Genomic DNA, 22,796 nt, shown 5'->3' with positions numbered 1-22,796 from the left:
TATATTCTCAATCTTTGTAGGGGCGACTTAATTCAAAGTCGATCTTAAAAGGGCAGCGAAATATGCACTGCATGCATACGTAGCCTCATTTCCCCAAAGTCAAGGGTTTCTGATCCGCTCCGCTCCACATAAACGAAGCGGATCATTAACCCTTGACTTAGGAAGATGACGTAGCCTACACATATTTTTTGTCATGTTCCTTTACAGGTTTGATAGAACTAAGATGGCTGCTTTCACAGCTCGACGCTTCGTCGCGGTTGTCAAGAGAATCATAGCGCGGCGCAAGCGATTAGTATTTTTCAGTATATATATATATATATATATATATATATATATATATCCATTGAAATAGCACTATATGAATTGTATTCATTTGTGAATTGTTTATCACTGCAGTGCGTTCATGATCAAATACCCATCATCAAAATTTGTATCAAAGGCAAAAAACAGTGGAGATGTAAATATTCCAAGGTGTCTGATAAAATTAGATGTCGGGCACACTGTAAAGGTATTGTTAAATGGTGACTAGAATTGTGGCCTCCAGGTGTCTCTGTTGTACATGGGTCTGTAGCACACATTTTGGCAAGGTATAACGATACATTTTAAAGCTATTGTTAGATAGTTACCATATATATTGTATATCATAAAGTGTTGTCAAATGATAGCCAGATTTACGGTATAGTATAAAGGTATCGGTAGATAATAACCAGATTTATGATGTATTATCTACCACAGGTAAAAGTTAGGGATCTGTTTTCTTCTTCAAAAATATAACAAGACTTTACGATACTTAGAATTATATGTTTGCATCATCTGTGTTATTGCGTGGTTATAACCGATCCATGATATCTCCCTACACTCGAGAATTAATTCTATAGCCATGAAAATTGGCCTCAAAATGAACGATTCTTAGAAGTAACTGCTTCTTCTCGAACACACATTTTCTGATGCAGCTTACATCAACGAAAAAATCAATAGGACTGATTGAGTTAAGCTTCTTACAACATTATTAAAGGTTTCTTCATTTACACACAGTGTTAAGTCCTTTATCTCATTTATAAGACAGATCCATAGTTAGTCACCTTTTTGCATGTAGTCAGCAAATTTTAAATGCATCAATTCTAAAGTTATCACCTTTCAATTTAAGCCAACATGTACTCAAAAGGAGTGGTAACTGTACCTGGCAACTTGTAAAAGAAATGTGGTTAATTCAATTTTAACTTTACCGAAAAATTGACGAGTTTAAAAAGTTTAAGAAGAGGGTTTGATTAGATAACAATTTGAAACCCAACAATAAGACTGCCTATACGTGTCAGTGCTATTTGGGTGATAAACAAATCACATTTACACGAAACTTCAACTCATTACAATATATTTCCTCTTTACTACGATTTAGATGGCTGTACAAGATTAACGTCAATCCAGCTGCCTCTGTTAAACATGGTTCCGTGGCTCAAATTTTGGCAAGTGTTACAAGACATTGCGTAAAATTGTCTGTTTGAATTAGCAAGCTATATTTTTATTGAGGACATTGATTGCTATGCTTTTTAGAACTTAAACAACTGTTCATGCTAAAATTGTGCATTGCTGACTTCGCATTCAAGTCTTGGCGCTGTAAATGAAAGCTGACTTTATCATGAATGCCCTACTTCAAACCTTCCTTATACTGGTAAGTTTGTTTTCATCACTAGCGCAGGCTAAAATGTGTTTTTAAAACTATATTTATTTGTTTTCAAAAACATTAGATATATAAAAACAGCCATGTTTTGTAGATTGTAATTTAGATTTATGTCTGATGTTATCTAATTTGTCGAGGTTTTTCTTGGCTTAGTTCTTTTGTTTTTATTATTAGGAACTAATGATAGGGACTTCAGTATATGCTGGTACGTATCTTTAGCTTATTTTGCATTGAAATATAACTAATGATAGGGACTTCAGTATATGCTGGTACGCATCTTTAGCTTATTTTGCATTGAAATATATTGTAATTCAGTTTTGCATAGAATACGAGTTAACAGTTTGTTCTAATTCGTGTTCAATTACCAGAATACCATAAAAGTTGCCAGCACGAAGAACGCCTTCTGATTACTCCATTTATATCCACTGTTAGTGGGAAATTCGTTTCCGATATCTCATTTGATCCACAAGACTATAAAACGGGTCCTGAAGCTGATAAAAGAACAGCAAATCCCACAGATTTATACATAACCATTCCATTGAACACTAGAGCCTTTACCCTGGAGCTCCATAAACAAAATATCCATACCAGCAAACGTCACAGAGAGTGGACCAGTGGAAACATCACGTACTCTGAGATATTAGAGGATGATTGTTTTTACCAAGGATTTGTTATTGGTCAAGATAGAAGTTTTGCTGCTGTGTCTTTATGTGACGGATTGGTATGAAAATTTGATACCTTGTACATATCAAATGTGTTTCAACGTCATTTACCGTTTTGATATTCCAGAAATTTGAATAAGCACTAAGTATATCGCCTACATGTTAAGAGCATTGAATTTGTTATAGATTATGAAGAAACTTGTAAGAAATCACCTTGAATTTAAGAGTTTTATTGAAGTTTTTCTCTCGCAGAATGGTTATATCCTGACAGACGAATATGAAATTTCAATTGACCATTTAGAACAACTAGAGAATGATGGTCTTAGTAATGAATCACTTCATAATGTTAAACTTTGTTCCATTCCGAAAGGTATGTTTTTATGTGTCTTGTAGACATTTCGCCATTTTGCAATTCAAACATAATAAAATTCAGTTTCCTGAATTTGTGTTCACTCCCAAATTGTACATACATATGTTAAAAACGAAAAGAAAAAAAAAAGATACACATTCATGTTCAAATGTTTTTTTTATTTGACAGATACTAGGTATATGCGACCAAACGAGAGGAATCTTAGAAGACGAAAACGGCAGACGAAGAGTGGAAGGAAATATCTTGAAGTTCTCATTGTAGCCGATACTAGCGTCACTGCGATCGTTAGCAAAAACAAACTGGAAACCTACTTACTTACCCTCATGAATATTGTGAGTAGCACTTCACATGGATATCTTTCAAACAAGAACACAACATACATGTAATACTTTCTTAATATTGTGTATTTCAGGTGAACAAGGTATACAAACACGACACGTTATCTGCGGATATTGAAGTTGTTACTGTGAAAACCGTGGAGATGGACAAACAGACGGTAAATTATCCTTCATACATTCAGAATGCTTACCTTCTAAAGAAGAAAATCTTACATCAAAGGAGAATAACTTTATATTTTCTGTGTTTCCGTCTTTTAATCATCGAACACCTGTACGTGTATTGGTACGTTTTAGCAAGAAATTTTGTTTTCCCGCACTATCCATCCTTAATATTTGGACATGTATCTTGTACATGTATACATTGGTTTTGGGAATTGAATATGGGTCCTGCACCAATGTTTTCGAATTGATTTGGTTTTAAGATTTTGACTTTGCTGTAGAATTGTTGTGTTTAACCTGAAAATGTTCAATGGGGGTTAGAAACAACAATTTGTTCTATAATTGCTGGATCGTAGACCAATCAGGCCATGGTGATGTGTATGAAAGGTGAAGATAACAAACAGTGATCAATCTCATAACTCGAATAAGGAATACAAATTTGAAAGTTGGGCAAACACAGACCTCTAAATATACCAGGTGCTTAGGAGGAGTAAGCATCCCCTGTGGATCGGTCACACCCGCTGTAAGCCCTATATCCTGATCAGGTAAATGGAGTAATCCGTAGTCTGAGCCAAGACCGGCTTAACAATCAGCATGAAATACGTCGGACAACATTTGACCCAATGATAGGTTGTATTAGATCGTTATAGAATTTTCGAGTCATCCTTAGTCAAAATTAGTATGTAAAGAAAGACCTAACAGGGAGTAGGAAACACGTCAGACAGCATTCGACCTAGTGCCAGGTTATATTTGTAAATTAGATCGTTATAACCACTACAGAATTTGCGAAATGCTGACTTTAAGCGAGACTGTTGAAACCCTTGTAACATCAACTTGTTTTTCAGTAGCCTGTCTCGATTTAAAAACTGACCATACGCAGAACAAGCTCTTGCGTATCGAATCAGTTGAGAGATATAAACACTATATGCAGGTGATAATGGAATATTGCTACATAAAGATGGGAATATGACAATGGTTGGTTGATTGCATATTGTTCAACGTCCCGCTTGAGAATTTTTCATTCGATGGAGAAGCTGAAATTATCCCGTTTGTCATAAAGTTGAGTTGTTAGTTTGCTGTTAATATATATTTTCAATAAAACATCCAAGTAAGAAGCAGACGTGGAGGATTCTCAGTGATTTTTTTGGGCCAAAATGCCACCGATATTCGGCTGTTTCCCCTCACTAAAATTAGCTATTTTTTCCCAATTATATTTATATGTTTTTCCCAATTTGAAATCTAGGGAAATTAGGCCATTTAAAAAAAAAAGGTTACCGTATATTGCTGACAGAGTAAATACGTTTTTTTCTTCAGTTTTATTCTCCAAACCACTGCACATGCAAAAGGTTTTGTAAAGAATATGTAAAACAATAGAGACATCCATATAAGCAGATATGCAGCGAAGTATATAGTTTCCAGATACACATTAAGTCATATTGTTGACGATTTAGTTTGACAGCCATTATATGTAGGATCAGGCTAATAACAGGAAGTGGCCAACAGTATAGGGTTTTTACTAAAATCCGAAAAATACAAACAGGAGAGATATTCTGGAAACTTGATTATTTTAATATTTACAAGATTATGGGTACAAATGCTGGTGAATCGATAATTTATTATTTTCTTTATGAAATTAGACAATAAGTATTTCTTAGAAAAAATAAATAATATCTATACAAGGTGTGACTTCCAATACATATTTAATGTTAAATAATGATTTATTTTATGATTTTAAATCAGATCTGAAATAAACCTAAAAAAAAAAATTATTTGATTATTTTATGCATCTTTACCATTTTAATTTAGTATGAATGATTTTTCCCAATTTGAGGAAAATATCGCTAATTTTTCCCAATTCAAAAGGAGGGGTAGTAGTTTGAAAACAAAACAAAAATCACTGACTCTATCGTGTCTTTTATTTCGAGTTCACAGGGATATATCGAATCGACATATGACTGAAAATGATGATTTCAATAGATAAAGCGTCGTCGATATATCTAATTGTCGAGTGGAAGGCCACAACAAGAGATTTTTTCTTCTCATGTAGAAGCTTTTGAATAAATTATACCGGGTATTCTAGAATACTGTAGATTCCTGATTATTCGCGGGGGATTTATTATCGCGTAATTTAGCGAGAGGCATCACTCGCGAAATAAAAATTACTCGCTTTTCCTTTTTCTGTTGATATAATACATGTAAGAACTCTTGATTAAAGTACCAGCGTAAAATAAGGAATCTGCAGTAATGAATTTTTCCTTTTCTTTGACACCTGAATTGATTAGGATCCACAACATCAAACATGACATGATGTAGATACTGCAATCGACTTATATATTCCAGATATGCAATATAATTAAGAAATAATGATCGCGTTTTGTGTATGTTGCAGGATAACTTCCGAGGTCGAGAAATGTAGTTTTGAAAGATAAAAGCCGAGGTTTTTATATTTCAAACAACATTTTGAGACCAAGGTGGTTAACCTGCAACATACACGAAAACAAGAACTTTATTTCTATTCTGCTACGGCTTAGAAATATACAGTCGATCGTTTTTCTATATAGCTACAAATTAGGTCATTGTGACATCATGGCAGTTTCCTAAACGGTCTACTTTTTTTTTGCTGACGAAAAAAGTGAGATAGTAGGATATTCTAAATCTATTTAGAAAAAATATTTCGAGTATTTTTTAGTTTGATGTAAACGGATTATATCAATTACTTTGAATACAGTTCAAGAAAAACTTGTCTGTGCATCACCATGTTTACATGTGTATCGCTCTCGAAATACAGATGATTGGTTTACACTGAATAACAAATGTTCTTCTGTCATTTATGAATTTGTTTTACCACATATATTAATTGATTTTTATGATTATAAAATTGAATTATCAGTCATCGACTTTATTGATTGATTGTATATTGTTTAACGTCCCTCTCGAGAATTTTTCACCCATATGGAGATACCACCACTACCGGTGAAGGGCTGTAAAATCTAGGCCTATGCTTGGCACTTACGGCCTTTGAGCAAGGAGGGATCTTTATCGTGCCACACCTGCAGTGACACGGGGCCTCGGTTTTTGCGTTCTCATCCGATTGATTGATTGATGTTTTCCGTCACACTCAACAATTTTTCAGTTATATGGTGGCGCCCAGTTTTTTATTGGTGGAAGAGAGAACCCAGATACCAAGTAACTGGGAAGAAACCACCGACTTTCCGAAAGTAAACTGGGAAACTTTCTCACTTACCGGCGCGAGCGGGATTCGAACCCGCGCCGACAGAGGTGAAAGGCCGTGTGAGTTTGAGCGCGATGCTCTAACCACTCAGCCACGGAGGCCCCCGTTCTCATCCGAAGGACCGCCCCATTTATTCGCCTCTTACGACAAGCAAGGGGTACTGAGGACCTATTCTAACCCGGATCCCCCCAGGATCAACTTTGTTGTTGCATTAGCAAAATACGAAGTGCAAGTGATATGAGTATTAATTTTCTCATAATCAGTTATTGTGTATGAAGGTATATCGCAGAATAATGACCGCGGCATTCCTTTGATCTTTGCAATAACCGTGTTGGAATAAAAATTATATAAAGCTATTATTACGCATAAAGTTAGTCTGATTGTATGCATCTTTAGTGTACATTTAGTAACCTTGTAAGTTCTGTATTTTTAAAAATTTATAGTCACTTGAGATTGAACTCAAGTAATTTAACTTTATCACTCATCTAAAATGCAGTTTGATTACAACATCTAAAAGTACTTAAATATATTGTCACATGTATCATCAACTCTGTATAATCTGGTCTGAAGACCATAAACTGAGAATATACATAAGTCAAAATTTTGATTACTTGTATCCCTTATCGTATGATTTATATAGCACAGCTGTTAAAAAAACCTTCTGGTTTGTAAAAAAAGAAATCAAATACAAACATATACTGAAAAGTTTATTTGTTTATGAAAATTATTTCAAAAGTTAACTGGATTTAAAATTTACACACAAGTCTATTCTCAGTTTATGGTCTTGAGGCTAGGTTAATTAATGTTAAATCTGCTTCCAAAATATACCTCAATTATCCAGATAAGGAAATGACATCAGATGTACATGTACTGACAATGATATCCATGTAAATGTAAAACTACGTCCCATCAGACTGTCGTCATGTGCGAAAACGTCTTGAATAAAAGGGTTGGTATTACTGTCTTAAAGATGGCAATTACTGTTATAACTTTGTTTGGACCAGGAGAGTACTATAATACATCGGAATGATGCTAGAAGGACTGTGGACAATTTCTGTCGATGGACAGCGCAACAAGCCTACAACAAGATGAGCAACAATGGAGGACACCATTTTGACGTCGCAGTTCTTCTGACGAGAACTGGAATAGGACCTGCTGGTTAGTGCAAAATCAGATTAATAAATAAATATGTTGATGAATTAGCAAACCAACCATTCATGGTGGAAATTAAATAGCAATTTGTAGAAGTAGTTTGTGTTTCTGCAGTTTCCTTTCGAATTTCCTAACTACAGAATTCATACATGAAGAGGACAAATGGTTTAAAAAGTGCATTACCTATCCCAATTACGCAAATGCATGTAAACTGCGAGTATTTCATGTTAATGTTTAATTGAAAACAAGTGAAAGATAAAAGATAATGATATCAGAAATGGAGATGATAAGAACTCATAATACATTAAAATTGTAATGATCCGTTTGACTTGCATTTGAAAGTTCTTTCCAGTTACCAAGCGAATGTGGGTATATCACCCACGGCGGGGATACCGACGTAGGAATATTACTCGGCTGATAAAAGTTGAGACTTAAGTAGAATTTGTTTGATGTGTTTACGCCGCTAGTGTGCAGCTGCTTGCGTTGTGATAGATTAATCTGTGATTATTGACTTTATGTGCAAGGATGCAAAGGATTTATCATTTTGAAAAAAAAATACATTGACCGTAAAGTTAGATCGCAGAGGATTTAACTTTTTCTCTGCAGCTGATAAATCCTTATCCTTACTTAGTTACCTCCCATGTAGTCAATGATTGCTTTATTGTGTGATTGTTTTAATTTAGATACGGAATTGATACATCCATTAACTTGTTATCTGTTGTTACTTACTTGCAAATGCTCTTCATTAAGATACCTATTAATTCTGGGACAATTAATGAACTATCCTGATTGTCGTTAGTCTTCCAGAGATTTCTGGTTCTGTGATACAGTAAATGTTGCTTTCATCGGATATCTTTTAGAGGACAGTTTTGGATATTACCAAGGTTGACTGTTGTTGCTCCATATGATGCATTTCCTTATATATTTAGTAGTACATTGTACATGCATCTATTAAATGGTTTAATTCTAATCATTCATTAATTTATTTTTTCATTTTTTCATCTTTCAAAATACTTGACGCGAAGAAATATTATAATTTTGATAAATAAACAAAGTATTTAGCTTGCATGTTTCCCGGTAAGTTGATAAAACGGAGATTCATCTTGATATGATCGACTATAATAATGATTAAGGTAATTGTTCTTCACCACTTGTATTCTGCTTACAGGTTATGCCCCGATCACTGGGATGTGTAACCCAAGTCGAAGCTGCGCAGTGGTTAAAGACGAGGGGTTTACATCAGCCTTCATTATAGCTCACGAGGTGGCGCATATGTGAGTTCATATCATTTAACGTGATAGGTTTTACCGTGGGAAGAAAGTATTTTGCAGAAAAAGTTAAATGTAAACATCAATGTCTTTAAAAAAGAATGCGTTTAGGATGTAGCAACTAATACAATGCATTTTGAATTAGATATAAAATTTCTCAGTTGCAGTAATTACCGGTATAACTGACATTTAGTTCAATAGCATCCATGGATTTAATTTAACATGCAAGTACAAACACGATCTCAAATTCATGGTTTAAAGCTTCGGGTTGTATCACAACGGCCACGGAAACACATGCTCCGGACGTCAGTATGAAACGAGTATCATGGCCGCGATGGTGAGATCAAACCTAAAGCTGTACTGGTGGACAGACTGTAGTAACGAAAGAATGAACCAAGTCCTCCCGTACGTAAAATGTCTTATACTGGAATTACACCGTGTTATCTAAAAACCATTTACTTATATTCAAATTTCATAGATTGTTAATGTAATAAGTTTTATAACCGTCCAGAATTGAATGGTTATAAAGCGTACATTTATGAATCATAAAAAATGTGTTTCCCATTTACATATGTAGATCCCTAACCTGTTTGAATAACAGACCATCTTCATCAAAATCTGTTGAATTGCCATTAGGAAAAGAGTTCTCACTCACGGAGCAGTGTCGTAATGAGTTTGGGGCTGGTAACGTTCTATGTCCGAGGGTATGTCTCTTGTATAAACTTCAACAACCATTCACATGTAAATATTCAGTTCGCTTTTCATATACGTGTATTTAATTATGTTGGCCTCTTAGTGTAAAATTTGTAAATCCTTTTATGAAAAATTATTTGTTATTCGCATCTATGAAGAATTTTGATATCTACCATATGAGAAAGAGAATAAAGTGTTAATTAAGCAGACAGAGCATATTTAACACTTGCTTTCTTAAAATTCGACACCTAGTTGACTAGTGTCTCAAGTTTACCAGTGTTACAATTAGCATGATTGAATCTCCATTATGAGTGACTAAAATGTAAGTAAATACTTGTAAGTAAATAAATCTAATCTAACAAACTTATCAATATAGAAATATTCATAATATCCGTATTTACATCGATCGTAACAATTTTGCAATCAATAACCTAGAAACTTTCATGTATTACGTATTTTTGTCTTGTCGTATGATTTTCAGTACATTTAATACAGAATTTCTAGAAGTTTGCATTTTTCTATGCATCAAATGTATTGTAAAAGAAAGCTCCGAGATATATATTTCCCGAGTCAAGTGTTTCTAATCCGCTCCACTTCATATAAGTGGAGTAAGTGACTAATCGGAGAGCGCGTATTAAACAAACATAGCGATCTCAAATTGCTACCTAGGAACTATATTAGTTTAAATAGTAAAAACCTATTTTAGCGTGAACATGACTCGTTATAAAGTTCGCAATTAAACAAGTATCTGCAACATTCTGCTTCATATATTCAGTTTCAGCTAAAGATTTTCAAATACGAAGTATACACTTAACTGCTGACAGCAAACGGGAGTCACAAGGTTGACAAAATCGCATGGTTTTCTGCTTAATATTGCGTTTCCATTCTAATAAAACAATGTTTATGATTGGATCATGCATCCTCTGATGAGGCCAATCAGAGAACTGGATTTCCAACCCGTCTCACAATGCCTATTCGTTCATAGGTTTATATAAAGCGGAACGGATCAGAAACCCTTGAAATGGGTAAACGGAGCCATCCGTAGTCACAATTAGTATGTAAAGAACGACCTAACAAATGATAGGAAACACGTCAGACAGCATTTGACCTACTAACATGTTATATTTGTAAATTAGATCGTTATAACTACCATAGAATTTGCGAAATGCTGCCTTTAAACGAGACTTTTGAAACCCCTGTAACATTAATTTATTTGTCAGTAGCCTGCCTCGATTTAAAAAGTGATCATACGCAGAACATGCTCTTGTGTATTGAATGGGCTAAGAGACATTAACACTATATCCAGGTGGCAATGGGATATTGCTACATAAATATGGGAAATTAACGATGGGGAAGCTTAAATCATCGCGTTAGTCATAAAGTTGTGTTATTTTATGTTCAATAAAATACTCAAGTAGGAAGCAGATGTGGATAATAACACAAAATCAAACAATGATAAACACAATCCAAGTTTAATTTCGTTAAATCTGAGGTTTTCATATCAAAATGAATAGCATTTTTTATGTATGAAAAATGTATTATTTTTTGTGATTGGATTAGTTTTACGGAGAGATATGTGCAATGTTGTGGTGTTCCGGTCCTACCGATCGGGGTAATGGAATGTGCAAAACCAAACGGGGACCTCCCCTTGAAGGAACTCCATGTGGAAACGAAAAGGTAGCTTTATAGACAAAATTTCAAATTTTAAATATTTGATATTGACACATGTTTGATTGTGAAAGTGCAGTACATGGTCATAAGTGAGTCATCATTTCATTTTTCACTATATATTTCATGAGAATAGTTTATGAAATCATCATGGCAAAATTTTCGACTCACAAAACAATAATTTCTTTACAAATTTGTGTCCTAAAATTTCAATTTCACATTTGACATGTGATTTCATAGCAACACCTACAGATGAAAGGTGAATATAACGAACAGTGATCAATCTCATAACTCCTACAAGCAAAACAAAATAGATAGTTGGGCAAACACGGACCCCTGGACACGTGGGATCAGGTGCCTAGGAGGAGTAAGCATACTCTGTCGACCGGTCACACCTGCCGTGAGCCCTATGAAAGGTGAAGATAACGAACAGCGATCAATCTCATAACATCTATAAACAATACAAAATAGAGTTGGGCACACACGGACCCCTGGAAATACCAGAGGTGGGATCAGGTATCTAGGAGAAGTAAACATTCCCTGTCGACCTGTCACACCTGCCATGAGCCCTTTATCTTGATCAGGTACCAGTAAACGGAGTTATCGTAGTAAAAATCAGTGTGCTAAGAAAGGCCTAACAATCCGTATGAAACAAGTCAGACAGCATTTGACCCAGTGATAGGTTGTATTGGCAAACTACCGGTAGATTGTTATAACGACCACAACATTTGCTGAGCTTAAACGAGACTGTTGAAACCCCTGCACCATCAACTTGTTTGTCTGTAGCCTGTCTCGTTTTAAAACCTGATCATACACAGAATAAACTCTAGCGTATCGAATCTGTTGAGATATATAAACACCATATGCAGGTGATAATGGGATATTGCTACATACATGTAAATATGCAAAGTTGACGATGACGAAACTGAAATTATCCCGTTCATCATAAAGTTGAGTTGTTAGTTTGCCGTTAATATCTATTTTCAATAAAATATGTAAGTATGAAGCAGAAGTGGACGACTCTGTGGTGTCATTTATTTCGAGTTCACATATGAATCGACATATGAATGAAATTTTTATTATTATTAATGATTAGATAAAACATCGACGATATATCTAAATGTCGCATTGAAGGCCACAGCAAGAGTTTTTGAATAACTCTCTTCATAATAATAAAAAAAAACATGTTGGCTAACAAAGGAGCACAATTCGATCATGGTCATTCCAAAAGGCTGTTGGAAGACCTGATCACCAAATACTATGAAAATATTGTCAATGAGGAACTCCAGCATATTTTTAATTTCAACTTTAAAGTACTTGTGTAAAACTTATACGGTACCAATTTTGATGCACCAGATGCGCATTACGACAAATAATGTCTCTTCAGTGATGCTCAACCGAAATGTTTGAAATCCAAAATAACTATGAAGTTTTAGAGCTAAATATAGCCAAAAACAGCGTGCCAAAAAAGTGGAGCCAAATTCGTCCAAGGATAAGAGCTATGCATGAGGGAGATAATCCTTAATTTTGAAATGAATTTCTTGTGTGTGGAATCAGAGTGGTGTTTAACAAAGTAATTTTGTGGATGACTGATCACTAGATATGAATATTTTCTTTGTCCATTTCTGTCAGAGAAGCAACTGTCTATAATGCTAAGAAGTCTAGTTTTTAATTTATCGTGAGGAATGGTCGTGTAAAGTGTTGAAAAGTAATACGTTTTGATGTTGTTAATTTGAAAAAAAAACTTTGCGATTTCAAGTTTACTAAAAGTTCTACAAATAAAAGTATTTCAAAATTATGTGAAGAAACTACAAACAATTCTTTATTTTTTGATATTATATCCATAAAAATGATCTACAAGCAATGCTGCAATAAGTTGGGTTTTTTTTCAAAAAAGGTATTTTTCAATGAAATATATATTGGAAAAATAAAACAATGACTTACTTATGGCCAAGTACTGTAGCTGTGCTTCAATAAATAGTATTATGATCAAATATAATATAAGAAAAATATATGTTCATTAGATTAAAGCAAAAAATACGCTAGAATTTTTATCACTACAGCATTGTGAAGATGGCCGTTGTGTTTATTTTGGTCATCACACGCCTGTAAACGGAGGTTGGAGCGCTTGGGGAAAGTGGTCGTCGTGTTCCGCTGCATGTGGTATTGGGTTACGGCAGAGGACTCGTGACTGTACAAATCCAAAGTAAGATTAAAATCAGATATGCTGGAAAGTATTTCTTAATTGATGAGTGAACTTAAAATACACGTGTATGGATTCAAATTACAGGCCCATGTATGACGGGAAAGAGTGTGGTGGTCACAGCGATGAGAGGGACACATGTAAATCTACTGTAAGTTTCATAATTAATCATTGTGTTGTCCACTGTGATGAGAGGGACACATGCAAATCTACTGTAAGTTTTATAATTAATCATTGTGTTGTCCACTGTGATGAGAGGGACACATGCAAATCTACTGTAAGTTTTATAATTAATCATTGTGTTGTCCACTGTGATGAGAGGGACACATGCAAATCTATTGAAAGGATATACCTCGTCGTTGTGTTTTACAGGGTTATAACATAGAGACATAAATCTATTCAAAGTTTTATAATTTGTCTTTGTGTTGTCTAGGGCTATGGGATGGACACGGGCAAATCTATCAAAAGTTTTATAATTTCTTGTGTTATCAAGGGCGATGAGATAGACACATATAATGTAAATCCTTTTGTGTTGTCCAGGGAGATGAAATGTCACTAGCAAATCTGTTGTAAGTTTTTTGATTTGCTATTGTCAAGTGTTGACATCGTCTTTGAAATAATGGAAAACAAAAAATCTTTTCAGGTCTGCACTTCATATACAGATGTTCGTAAGATCCAGTGTGGCATGCTGGACTCGATGGGTGTTAGACCTGGCCAGCACAATTGGATGCCATATCAAGTAAAAGACCGTAAGATGGTTTACTTTTAATCTGAAGCAAATTCTGATTAATTGATTCACATGTATAACGTTGTATGATTTGGTTAATGTTTTGTGATGCCGTGACACACTGAAGACATTTATTTTACTGAAAACTTTTCAAACGATTATTTTTAGCTGAGAAGTTATGCGTTCTGTCTTGTGTTTCCAATCTCACAAGAGAAATCGCTACATTTGACAACATTCTTGTGGATAATGGTGTTCCATGTTCCTATGATGATCCAACTAACATCTGTGTGGACGGAAAATGCATTGTAATTATTGGTAGCTTGTGATATTTCATGTAGGATATGATTATAGAAACTAGGATTAAAATTAGGAAGACTAGCATATTGTGCTTTCTTTTTAAAGGACGTTGGTTGTGACGGGAAGATGAATTCCACTGTCAAACAAGACATATGTGGAATTTGCGAAGGAGATAATTCTCAGTGTAAAATTGTGGAAGGAAGATTTCACAAAAAATTCAAATCAAGTATGAAGAAATAAATCTGACATTCATATCTATTAAACTGTCTCTCCACTAAATGCCAAATGTATTGATAAATGCTACAGCAAATCAATATTTAGTTTTGTAATCCAATGATAAAAATTGTGACTTGCAAACTATTTCTTGCAGACCAAAATGACTACGTGGATTTGCTTGTTTTACCTAAAGGCGCTAGGAACATCACCATTAAGGAGTTATCCAAGGCTTCACATTTTCTTGGTATGAATAAGTTAAAGGTCATCACCAACATAATGTATATCAGCCTCATCATTTTAGTAATATGGTGATTTATTAATTCTAAGCCCTCCAGGATCCGAGATATGGCATTTATCTCTTGAATGGCGGACGGACGCATGGTCCATCTCGTGAGTTTGTAGCAACTGGGGCCTGGTTTGTGTACAAATACGGGAATCTGGAAATGTTGATGTCCAAAGGTCCAATTCAAAGAAAACTGAAAGTTATGGTAAAATTAAATTCAGGGTTCTTAAATACAAATATTATAGCACGCAATGTTTGAAATTGACTTTGCTTTTGAAAAGCTCATGGTTTTCGTTTCAGGTACTGCCACGTAATAAATATTCATACGCATCATACGATTACCAGTACACGACTTCAAAAGACGATAACACCCATGAAAAAATGTTTTATTACTACAAATATGAGGGGTGGACAGATTGTTCTGTCACCTGCGGAACAGGTAGTAATCAATATTTGATTTATTCCTCAAACTATAATTGAAATTTTTTTATCAGATTTCAAAAGTTATCTCCCTTTCCCAGGTGAGCAGAGTTTAATTTACGGATGCTATAGCAAGGAAAACGACACCAAAGTGGACAGAGGAAAATGTCAGTATTTGAAAGATCCGAGTGGAAAACCGGTTAAATGTAAACGAATGGCATGTACACCATACACGTGAGTAAAACAAAACAGTTCTGCTAATTTTAGCGTATGCATTTCGAGTATACGTTACCTTTAATGTTATCTCGAAATTGATTGATTCATTGTATATTGTTTAAAGGCCCTTTTGAGAGTGGACAATAGTATATGTAATTACATGTATGAATCTGACGTCACATATGAAAATCTTGACTTTAACAAACTTGAAGAAATAGAAGCAAAATATTGGTTTGTTTTCATTGATTTACAGGTTTTAGATAACATTTTACATACGGTATATATTAGAGGAAGTACACTTTTTGCTTTGTGGTAAGCTATGTATAGTCAATTTCAATGACGCCACCTTCCATTAAGTTGAAATGGTTTTATTTTAAATAAAAACATGTCATCCATATATGCGGAAATAAACTTTTGATACCATCAGGCACAGTTGCCAAGAATCACATGGCAATGGCATTCATTTTGTTTCTAAAATAAAGCCAGTAAAAAGCTCTAAGATTTACTTTACAGTTAGAAGAAAAAGACACAAAGCTTCGGGTCGTATGAGAAAAGGATATGTATCAACTCCTCTGAAATTCAATTGAGGAGACCTGATGTGTATTGAGTTTGGTACTTTTAATTTCATCTTGAAATCATTATTCACTTTTGAAAATTAAATAGTTTACAGTTTCGTTGGAATGCTAGTTTTGGCAATAACATCTTTTGCAGAGTGTATATACAATAATATCTATGAATTATTTTTTTTATATTTACCTTATTTAATGAACATTTGCAGTTTTCGTACAACGAAGCCTGTTGTTTTTAAAAACGGTTGAAAATATACGCCTAGTCCATGAACTTTCCAGAGAGAAAATATACGCCTAGTCCATGAACTTTCCAGACAGAAAATATACGCCTAGTCCATGAACTTTCCAGACAGAAAATATACGCCTAGTCCATGAACTTTCCAGACAGATGTCGTATACGCCTAGTCCATGAACTTTCCAGACAGATGTCGTATACGCCTAGTCCATGAACTTTCCAGACAGAAAATATACGCCTAGTCCATGAACTTTCCAGACAGAAAATATACGCCTAGTCCATGAACTTTCCAGACAGAAAATATACGCCTAGTCCATGAACTTTCCAGACAGATGTCGTATACGCCTAGTCCATGAACTTTCCAGACAGATGTCGTATACGCCTAGTCCATGAACTTTCCAGACAGAAAATATACGCCTAGTCCATGAACTTTCCAGACAGATGTCGTATATTTTAAGAAAATGTGAACAATAATGACGAATTTTCGCTAGATTCGATAGTTACTATTTCATTGATCTTTATAATGTATTACACTGTATGATCCGTTACAGCCATACCTGTATTTTGTTTCGTTAATTCATGTCATGGATATGACTTCAAGTTATCTATTTTCAGGCTAAGATGGGCAATGCTTAATGACTGGACAGATTGTAATGAAACCTGTGGTGAGAATGGCATACAGCATCAACTATACAAGTGTGAGAAAGAAACAGGTGGCAAAATAGAATACCTTGACTTATCTTTATGTGACGAGGTTCTTCCTCCTCCTCCGTATACCCGGGCCTGTAACCGGGTCCCGTGTCAAGATTATGGGTGGATGGACTCCGGGAGGTGGGGTGATTGCTCACAAACATGTGGTAATAGTGGACAAAGAAATAAACTATTTCGTTGTGAAGATGCTTCAAAGAGAGAAGTTAATGAAACACTTTGTCAAAGACCTAAACCAACAATAATTGAGAAATGCAATAGTCAACCATGCATAACAGAATGGTACCAGTTGGTATCAACGGAAACATGGGGGCCCTGTTCAGCTACTTGTGGAGAAAACGCTTATCAAACCAAGTTGAAAGAGTGTGTTCGAAGAAATTCTAGAAATGAAACTGTAAAAGTAACAATGGCTAAATGTTCCGAATCGCCAAAAGAAGAAGACTTGATTCGACCTTGTAGTTATATTCCCTGTTATCAAGCTACTTATAAATGGCTGTTAGAAAAGGACTGGTCTGATTGTTCACATGGATGTGGGGAAGAAGGAGTACAAAATCAGTTGTACAGGTGCTTTGATGTGACGTTTGAATATGCCATGAAGAATGTGGAGGATAATTTCTGTGATGAGTCGAGTAGTGCCAATGTTACGAGACCGTGTAACCGAGTAGACTGTTTCAGTTTTAAATGGGTGTCATTGTCATGGAGTGAATGTACGACAACATGTGGGATGGACGGAATTCGTAAACAAACATTTTCTTGTTCAAAAGTGTATATAAACAAAACTTTAGAAGATGTAGATTCATCATATTGCAGTCACATAGAATATCCAAACTTAACTGAAGAATGTAATAGAATTCCTTGTGAATATAAGGTCTACAGTTGGATTATGGTGCCAGGATGGACGGATTGTTCTTCATCGTGTGGTGAAGGGACTCAGTCTGCCTTGTTTGGGTGTTATGTCGTTTACAAGAATGATACAATGACACCAGCGGGTAACGATACACTCTGTAGTCATATTCCTATGCCTCATTATACCAGAGCGTGTAATTTAGGCTCGTGTGATCATTATCAGTGGAGTAAAGCGTTTGATTGGACGGCTTGCTCTACTTCCTGTGGAGAAGATGGTGTTCAAATCAAAATACATGTATGTGAAAATGTTTCACCAGATGGATCAATCATTCCAACCAGTTCTTCATTCTGCAAACATTTACCAGATGTGTCTGAAATACGTCCTTGTAATAGAATACCTTGTATTTCTTGGAGATATAGAATTCGACAATCATCCTATCTATCGGAATGCTCAGAGACATGCGGAAGTAAAGGAGTTCAGTATTATCCATATTCATGTCAAAAAGAGTTTTTGAACAATGGTACCGCAGAGGAAGTAGAAATGGAATACTGTAGCACTATTGTGTTTCCTAATACGACGTTTCCCTGCAATAGAGTACCATGTACCCGACAATGGATTACCGACGACTGGGGGAGAGTATGTGCAATTAACCTCTATACACGTACAAATAATATGTTAGGAACTCTAAAAGGTTTCTCATTTACGAATACTTCTCATTGAGAACAAATAACTGAATCAATAAAAAAAAAACTATTCTAAAAACAATATTTGTAGCGAAACAATATTGTACCCTATTAATCATGTGTTCAGTATCTAACCTCGAGGTACAGACCCGAGGGATGTGAAGCTGTTTGCATTCATATTTTTATGAAGTTTTAAGGGTTTCAAGTGCGAAATACAAATATGAATGATACTCTTGGAGTGAATCGGGGAGTTCTATGTCTATTAATATTTAAATGGTCATACGATTACTCTGTTAGTTGCTCTAGGTGTTTTATCGTAACACGATAAAGTAATGCAATGTGGTTATACAACCGCAGTTTAAATAAATGAAACAATGATATCGAGGAAAACAAACACTTGCAACATTGTCATATAAAGGCTACACATAGCAGTATTCAGTAAACTGGTGAAACGTCATAACATATTATTTCTTTGATGCATCTATCAAATAAAAACAAATACCACCATTCCCAAAAGGTTTAGCTTCTGTAAATTTAATAGCAGGTTCATTAACCAGGGGGAATGATTAATCTCTTATAAATATTTCAGACTGTGTCATTAATTGAACAAATTTAGAATATGTTACGAAACAATATGTTTCAAAAGAGAATCCTAGTCATTAACATTGTGAAATGTACATAATTATTAGAGACAACCATTTAGTTACTTCTCATCCATAAAACTTATAATTTGAGTTTTTCTTCCATATTCTCATAATTATATTGTGCTTTGAAATGAAACAAAACACATTCCATTTGTTTTTAAAATACCTATAGGAAATTTGAACCAGCGACATATAAAACTACATGTATGTAGGATTTGTTCATAATTTCGAGAACTATTTTGCATTTCGTAATGTATTTTCAATGTGTTTTGCAAGATCCACTCAATCACTATAGGTTAAAGTTGGAGTGAATTGCGCCTGGCTAGCTCATTGTTTGTTTTGACCGGGGAAAATCTATGAAAACAATTATATACGCACTTTACCCCTCTTGATAATAAAAAGTGATCAATTCTACAATATGATGTAAATTGATCTGTTGGTACTTGAATATTTGACGAAATCCAGAAGGTAGTAGTACATGTATAATTAAGACTTAGTATTTAGAAAGAGATTCAAGAGTAGATAATATTGTGTCTTTGAGCCAGAACTCTTATGAAACTAAATTTTTAAAGAAAATAGTAACTTGTGAGTAAAGACTCCTTAAATGCATATCTAATATTCTCATAAATAATCATAAGAAGAAATCTATAAATGGATGTGCTTTAGAGTGTTAGGTGAACAACTACACAAACAACCAATAAATAACACTGTACAATCACAGATACTGGTGGTTGAGTCAGTTTCTCATTCTTTGGTATGGACATATCTACGAATTAAATCCTCCACAAAAATAATGTACTTTTTAAGGTCAAAATTCTCTTGTACCATCAATCAATGTTTCATTCTCGAAATCAATACTCCACGTACATGCTATTTCTTCTCAAACTTCCAACATTTGACATCACAACAATAAATAATTTCACAGTCAATGAATGAAATTATGAAAACGGAGGAAATCAGCTAAAAATACGAATCGTTGTTTTATCTCATGTTTCTTATTTGGTTAACCTTTAATATTTTTGCAATATTTTGAAGTGTTCTGTGTCCTGTGGCGTGGGCGTCCAGAGAAGATACATATATTGCGGGTCGATAGCTGAAAATCTCAATCCGTCCCAGTGTTCTTCGCCTACTCCAGCTACCACCAAAGTGTGCAATCAGCCCGAGTGTAACACTGGTGAGTGTGTACATGTGGGGGAATATTATAACACGCGCACATGTACAACTTTAACAATTACCTTGCGTACTAAAGTTGTATCTATGAATATTATTTAACACTTGCATTTGTAAATTACGATGGTACTACACAGTTTTTACTTTGTCATACGCCACTGTTGGACAAAATATTCTACAATATGCAAGGTGAAGATAACGAACAGTGATCAATCTCATAACTCCTACAAGCAATACAAATTAGATAGTTGGGCAAACACGGACCCCTGGACACACCAGAGGTGGGATCAGGTGCCTAGGAGGAGTAAGCATCTAAACACAGTGTATTGGGTTTGCTTTCTGTTCTGCTTCAAACGAGGATTAAAAACCGTGAATTCTCGTAATTACATTAATGAATAGATACATTATAAAGTTTTGATTAAATGTTGCAGATTTAAGCAGCCGTTGATATAAAGCGAATTATAATAATATCGTATGGGTCCCAGTTCATAATAATAACGTGTGAAGTTATGTTCATCATGATATATCACCTGGGACCCAGTTCATAATAATATAGTGTGGGATTCTGTTCATAATGATACCGTGTGGTTAGTTGGTTGTTTTACATCCCGTGGAAACCTTTTCACTCAAATTGAGATGTCACCAGTTGTACGTGAAGGACTACAAATTTAGACGGTCGTGGTAGTGAGGGTTCTTTATCGTGCCAACGCCTGCCGCAACACGTGATCTCCGTTTTAAGGTCATATCCGAAAGACCCGTGGTTCTCACTTCTAAATGCCGAAGGGGCAATCACTAGATATACCTGTTTTACGTCTTAGGTCAATCGGAACTCCTCGAATGTCTCGTGCACTCGACATATGTCTATGTCGAATGCACGAGACATTCGAGGAGTTCCGATTGCGTCTTAGGTTTGCGCGGCCATGGCACGAGCGGGGCTCGGACTCACGACCTCCAGGTTACGAAGCGAACTCTCTACCATTGAACAACCGCGATACCGTGTGATGCATAGTTCATCCTGATACCACGTGGTCCCATGAGGATCCGGGTTAGAATAGGTTCTCGATACCCCTTGCTTGTCATAAGAGGAGACTAAATGGGGCGGTCTTTCAGATGAGACCGCAAAAACGGAGGCCTCGTGTCACAGCAGGTGTGGCACGATAAAGTTCCCTCCCTGCTCAAAGGCCATAAGCGCCGAGCATAAACCTAAATTTTGCAGCCCTTCACCGGCAATGGTGACATCTCCATATGAGTGAAATTTTCTCGAGCGGGACGTTAAACAATAATCAATCAATGATACCGTGTGGGGCCCTATTCATATTGTTGCCGTGTGGGACCTTGTTCATAATGTTACGATGTGGGACCCTGTTCATAATGTTACCATGTGGGAACGAGTTCATAATGTTAAGTAGGGTTCAATGTCTGCGTGTTCTGTTAGACTTCAAATGTATTACCTGCAGAAAACAAATTTTTCAAACGGAAACGATATCCATGTGATATTCAATAATCCTGGTTAAGTTTAAGTTAACATACTGAACACCTAACATCAAATATCCAGTCTCTGTGTTAATCAATGAATACTAAAATGTAAGTATACGTCACTATCTGTAACTTATCCAAACCAATTCAACTGCGAAGCTTTACTAACTGTAATCTATTCATATCTTCTGTAATGTACAACATTTAATGGTGGTTTTCTTTAGCAGATCTTTTAATCGTAATTTTCTTCAAATAATAACACACATCTCACAAAAACTGATTAGGATCACGTGTGAAAATCCAGAAATTTAACATTATAATTTTTTCTTAAACATTTTAGATGTCTGCTCGGACAAAATCTCTATATGCAGTAGAGGCGCCACACGCAACACGTGTCGATACCGGGGATATAAATTCATGTGCTGTGCTTCCTGTCAGAGATTCCGAATCTGAAACTGGCTTACTGTTTCAATCATTCACGGTGGACTATATAAGAAAGCGGAAGGATGCAAAAGCGTTTCAAGTAATGAATAAAACAACATGGAATATAATCACGGATTATTTTTTAGAGTATGTGCGTTATGGTTTATACATGTAACACGTAGTAGTCACATTTACAGCGTTGATACAAAACATTTTTTTAATCCAAAGATGGATGTGTGTACATATATCATTAAGAACACATTTTTAAAATTCAATTTGTATATATTCAAAGGTACCTGTATAATAAATGATTTAAAACATGTATTTGAAAGTGTATAGTTTTAAATACTCATTACGCATTCATTGTCTTGTATACATTCTATTACTCTCACAGTAAGAATTAATGGCAAATACAGATATACCAATGTGTATTAAAGACAAACATTTATTTCATATAGT

General features: G+C 35.1%; 1 protein-coding gene across 1 annotated transcript; it reads left to right on the top strand.

Moving 5' to 3' along the window:
• The first annotated feature begins 1,452 nt into the window (after window positions 1-1,452).
• On the top strand, window positions 1,453-22,661 carry LOC125672322 (A disintegrin and metalloproteinase with thrombospondin motifs 3-like). Its single transcript, XM_048908555.2, has 23 exons — window positions 1,453-1,669; window positions 1,853-1,883; window positions 2,047-2,399; window positions 2,593-2,710; window positions 2,879-3,042; window positions 3,123-3,206; window positions 7,444-7,597; window positions 8,760-8,865; window positions 9,121-9,264; window positions 9,437-9,563; window positions 11,113-11,229; window positions 13,284-13,426; window positions 13,511-13,574; window positions 14,067-14,172; window positions 14,319-14,455; window positions 14,553-14,673; window positions 14,818-14,907; window positions 14,991-15,151; window positions 15,247-15,385; window positions 15,468-15,600; window positions 17,002-18,577; window positions 20,304-20,442; window positions 22,255-22,661. Exons 1-23 carry the CDS (start codon window positions 1,619-1,621, stop codon window positions 22,365-22,367), a joined length of 4,371 nt encoding a protein of 1,456 aa, XP_048764512.2. The 5' UTR covers window positions 1,453-1,618; the 3' UTR covers window positions 22,368-22,661.
• Window positions 22,662-22,796: the final 135 nt, after the last annotated feature.

This window comes from Ostrea edulis, chromosome 4 (genome assembly GCF_947568905.1).
Source record: "Ostrea edulis chromosome 4, xbOstEdul1.1, whole genome shotgun sequence".
NCBI classification, from domain to species: Eukaryota; Metazoa; Mollusca; class Bivalvia; order Ostreida; family Ostreidae; genus Ostrea; species Ostrea edulis.
Note: the sequence above shows the minus strand (reverse complement) of the source record. Positions and strands in the feature narration are given on the sequence as shown.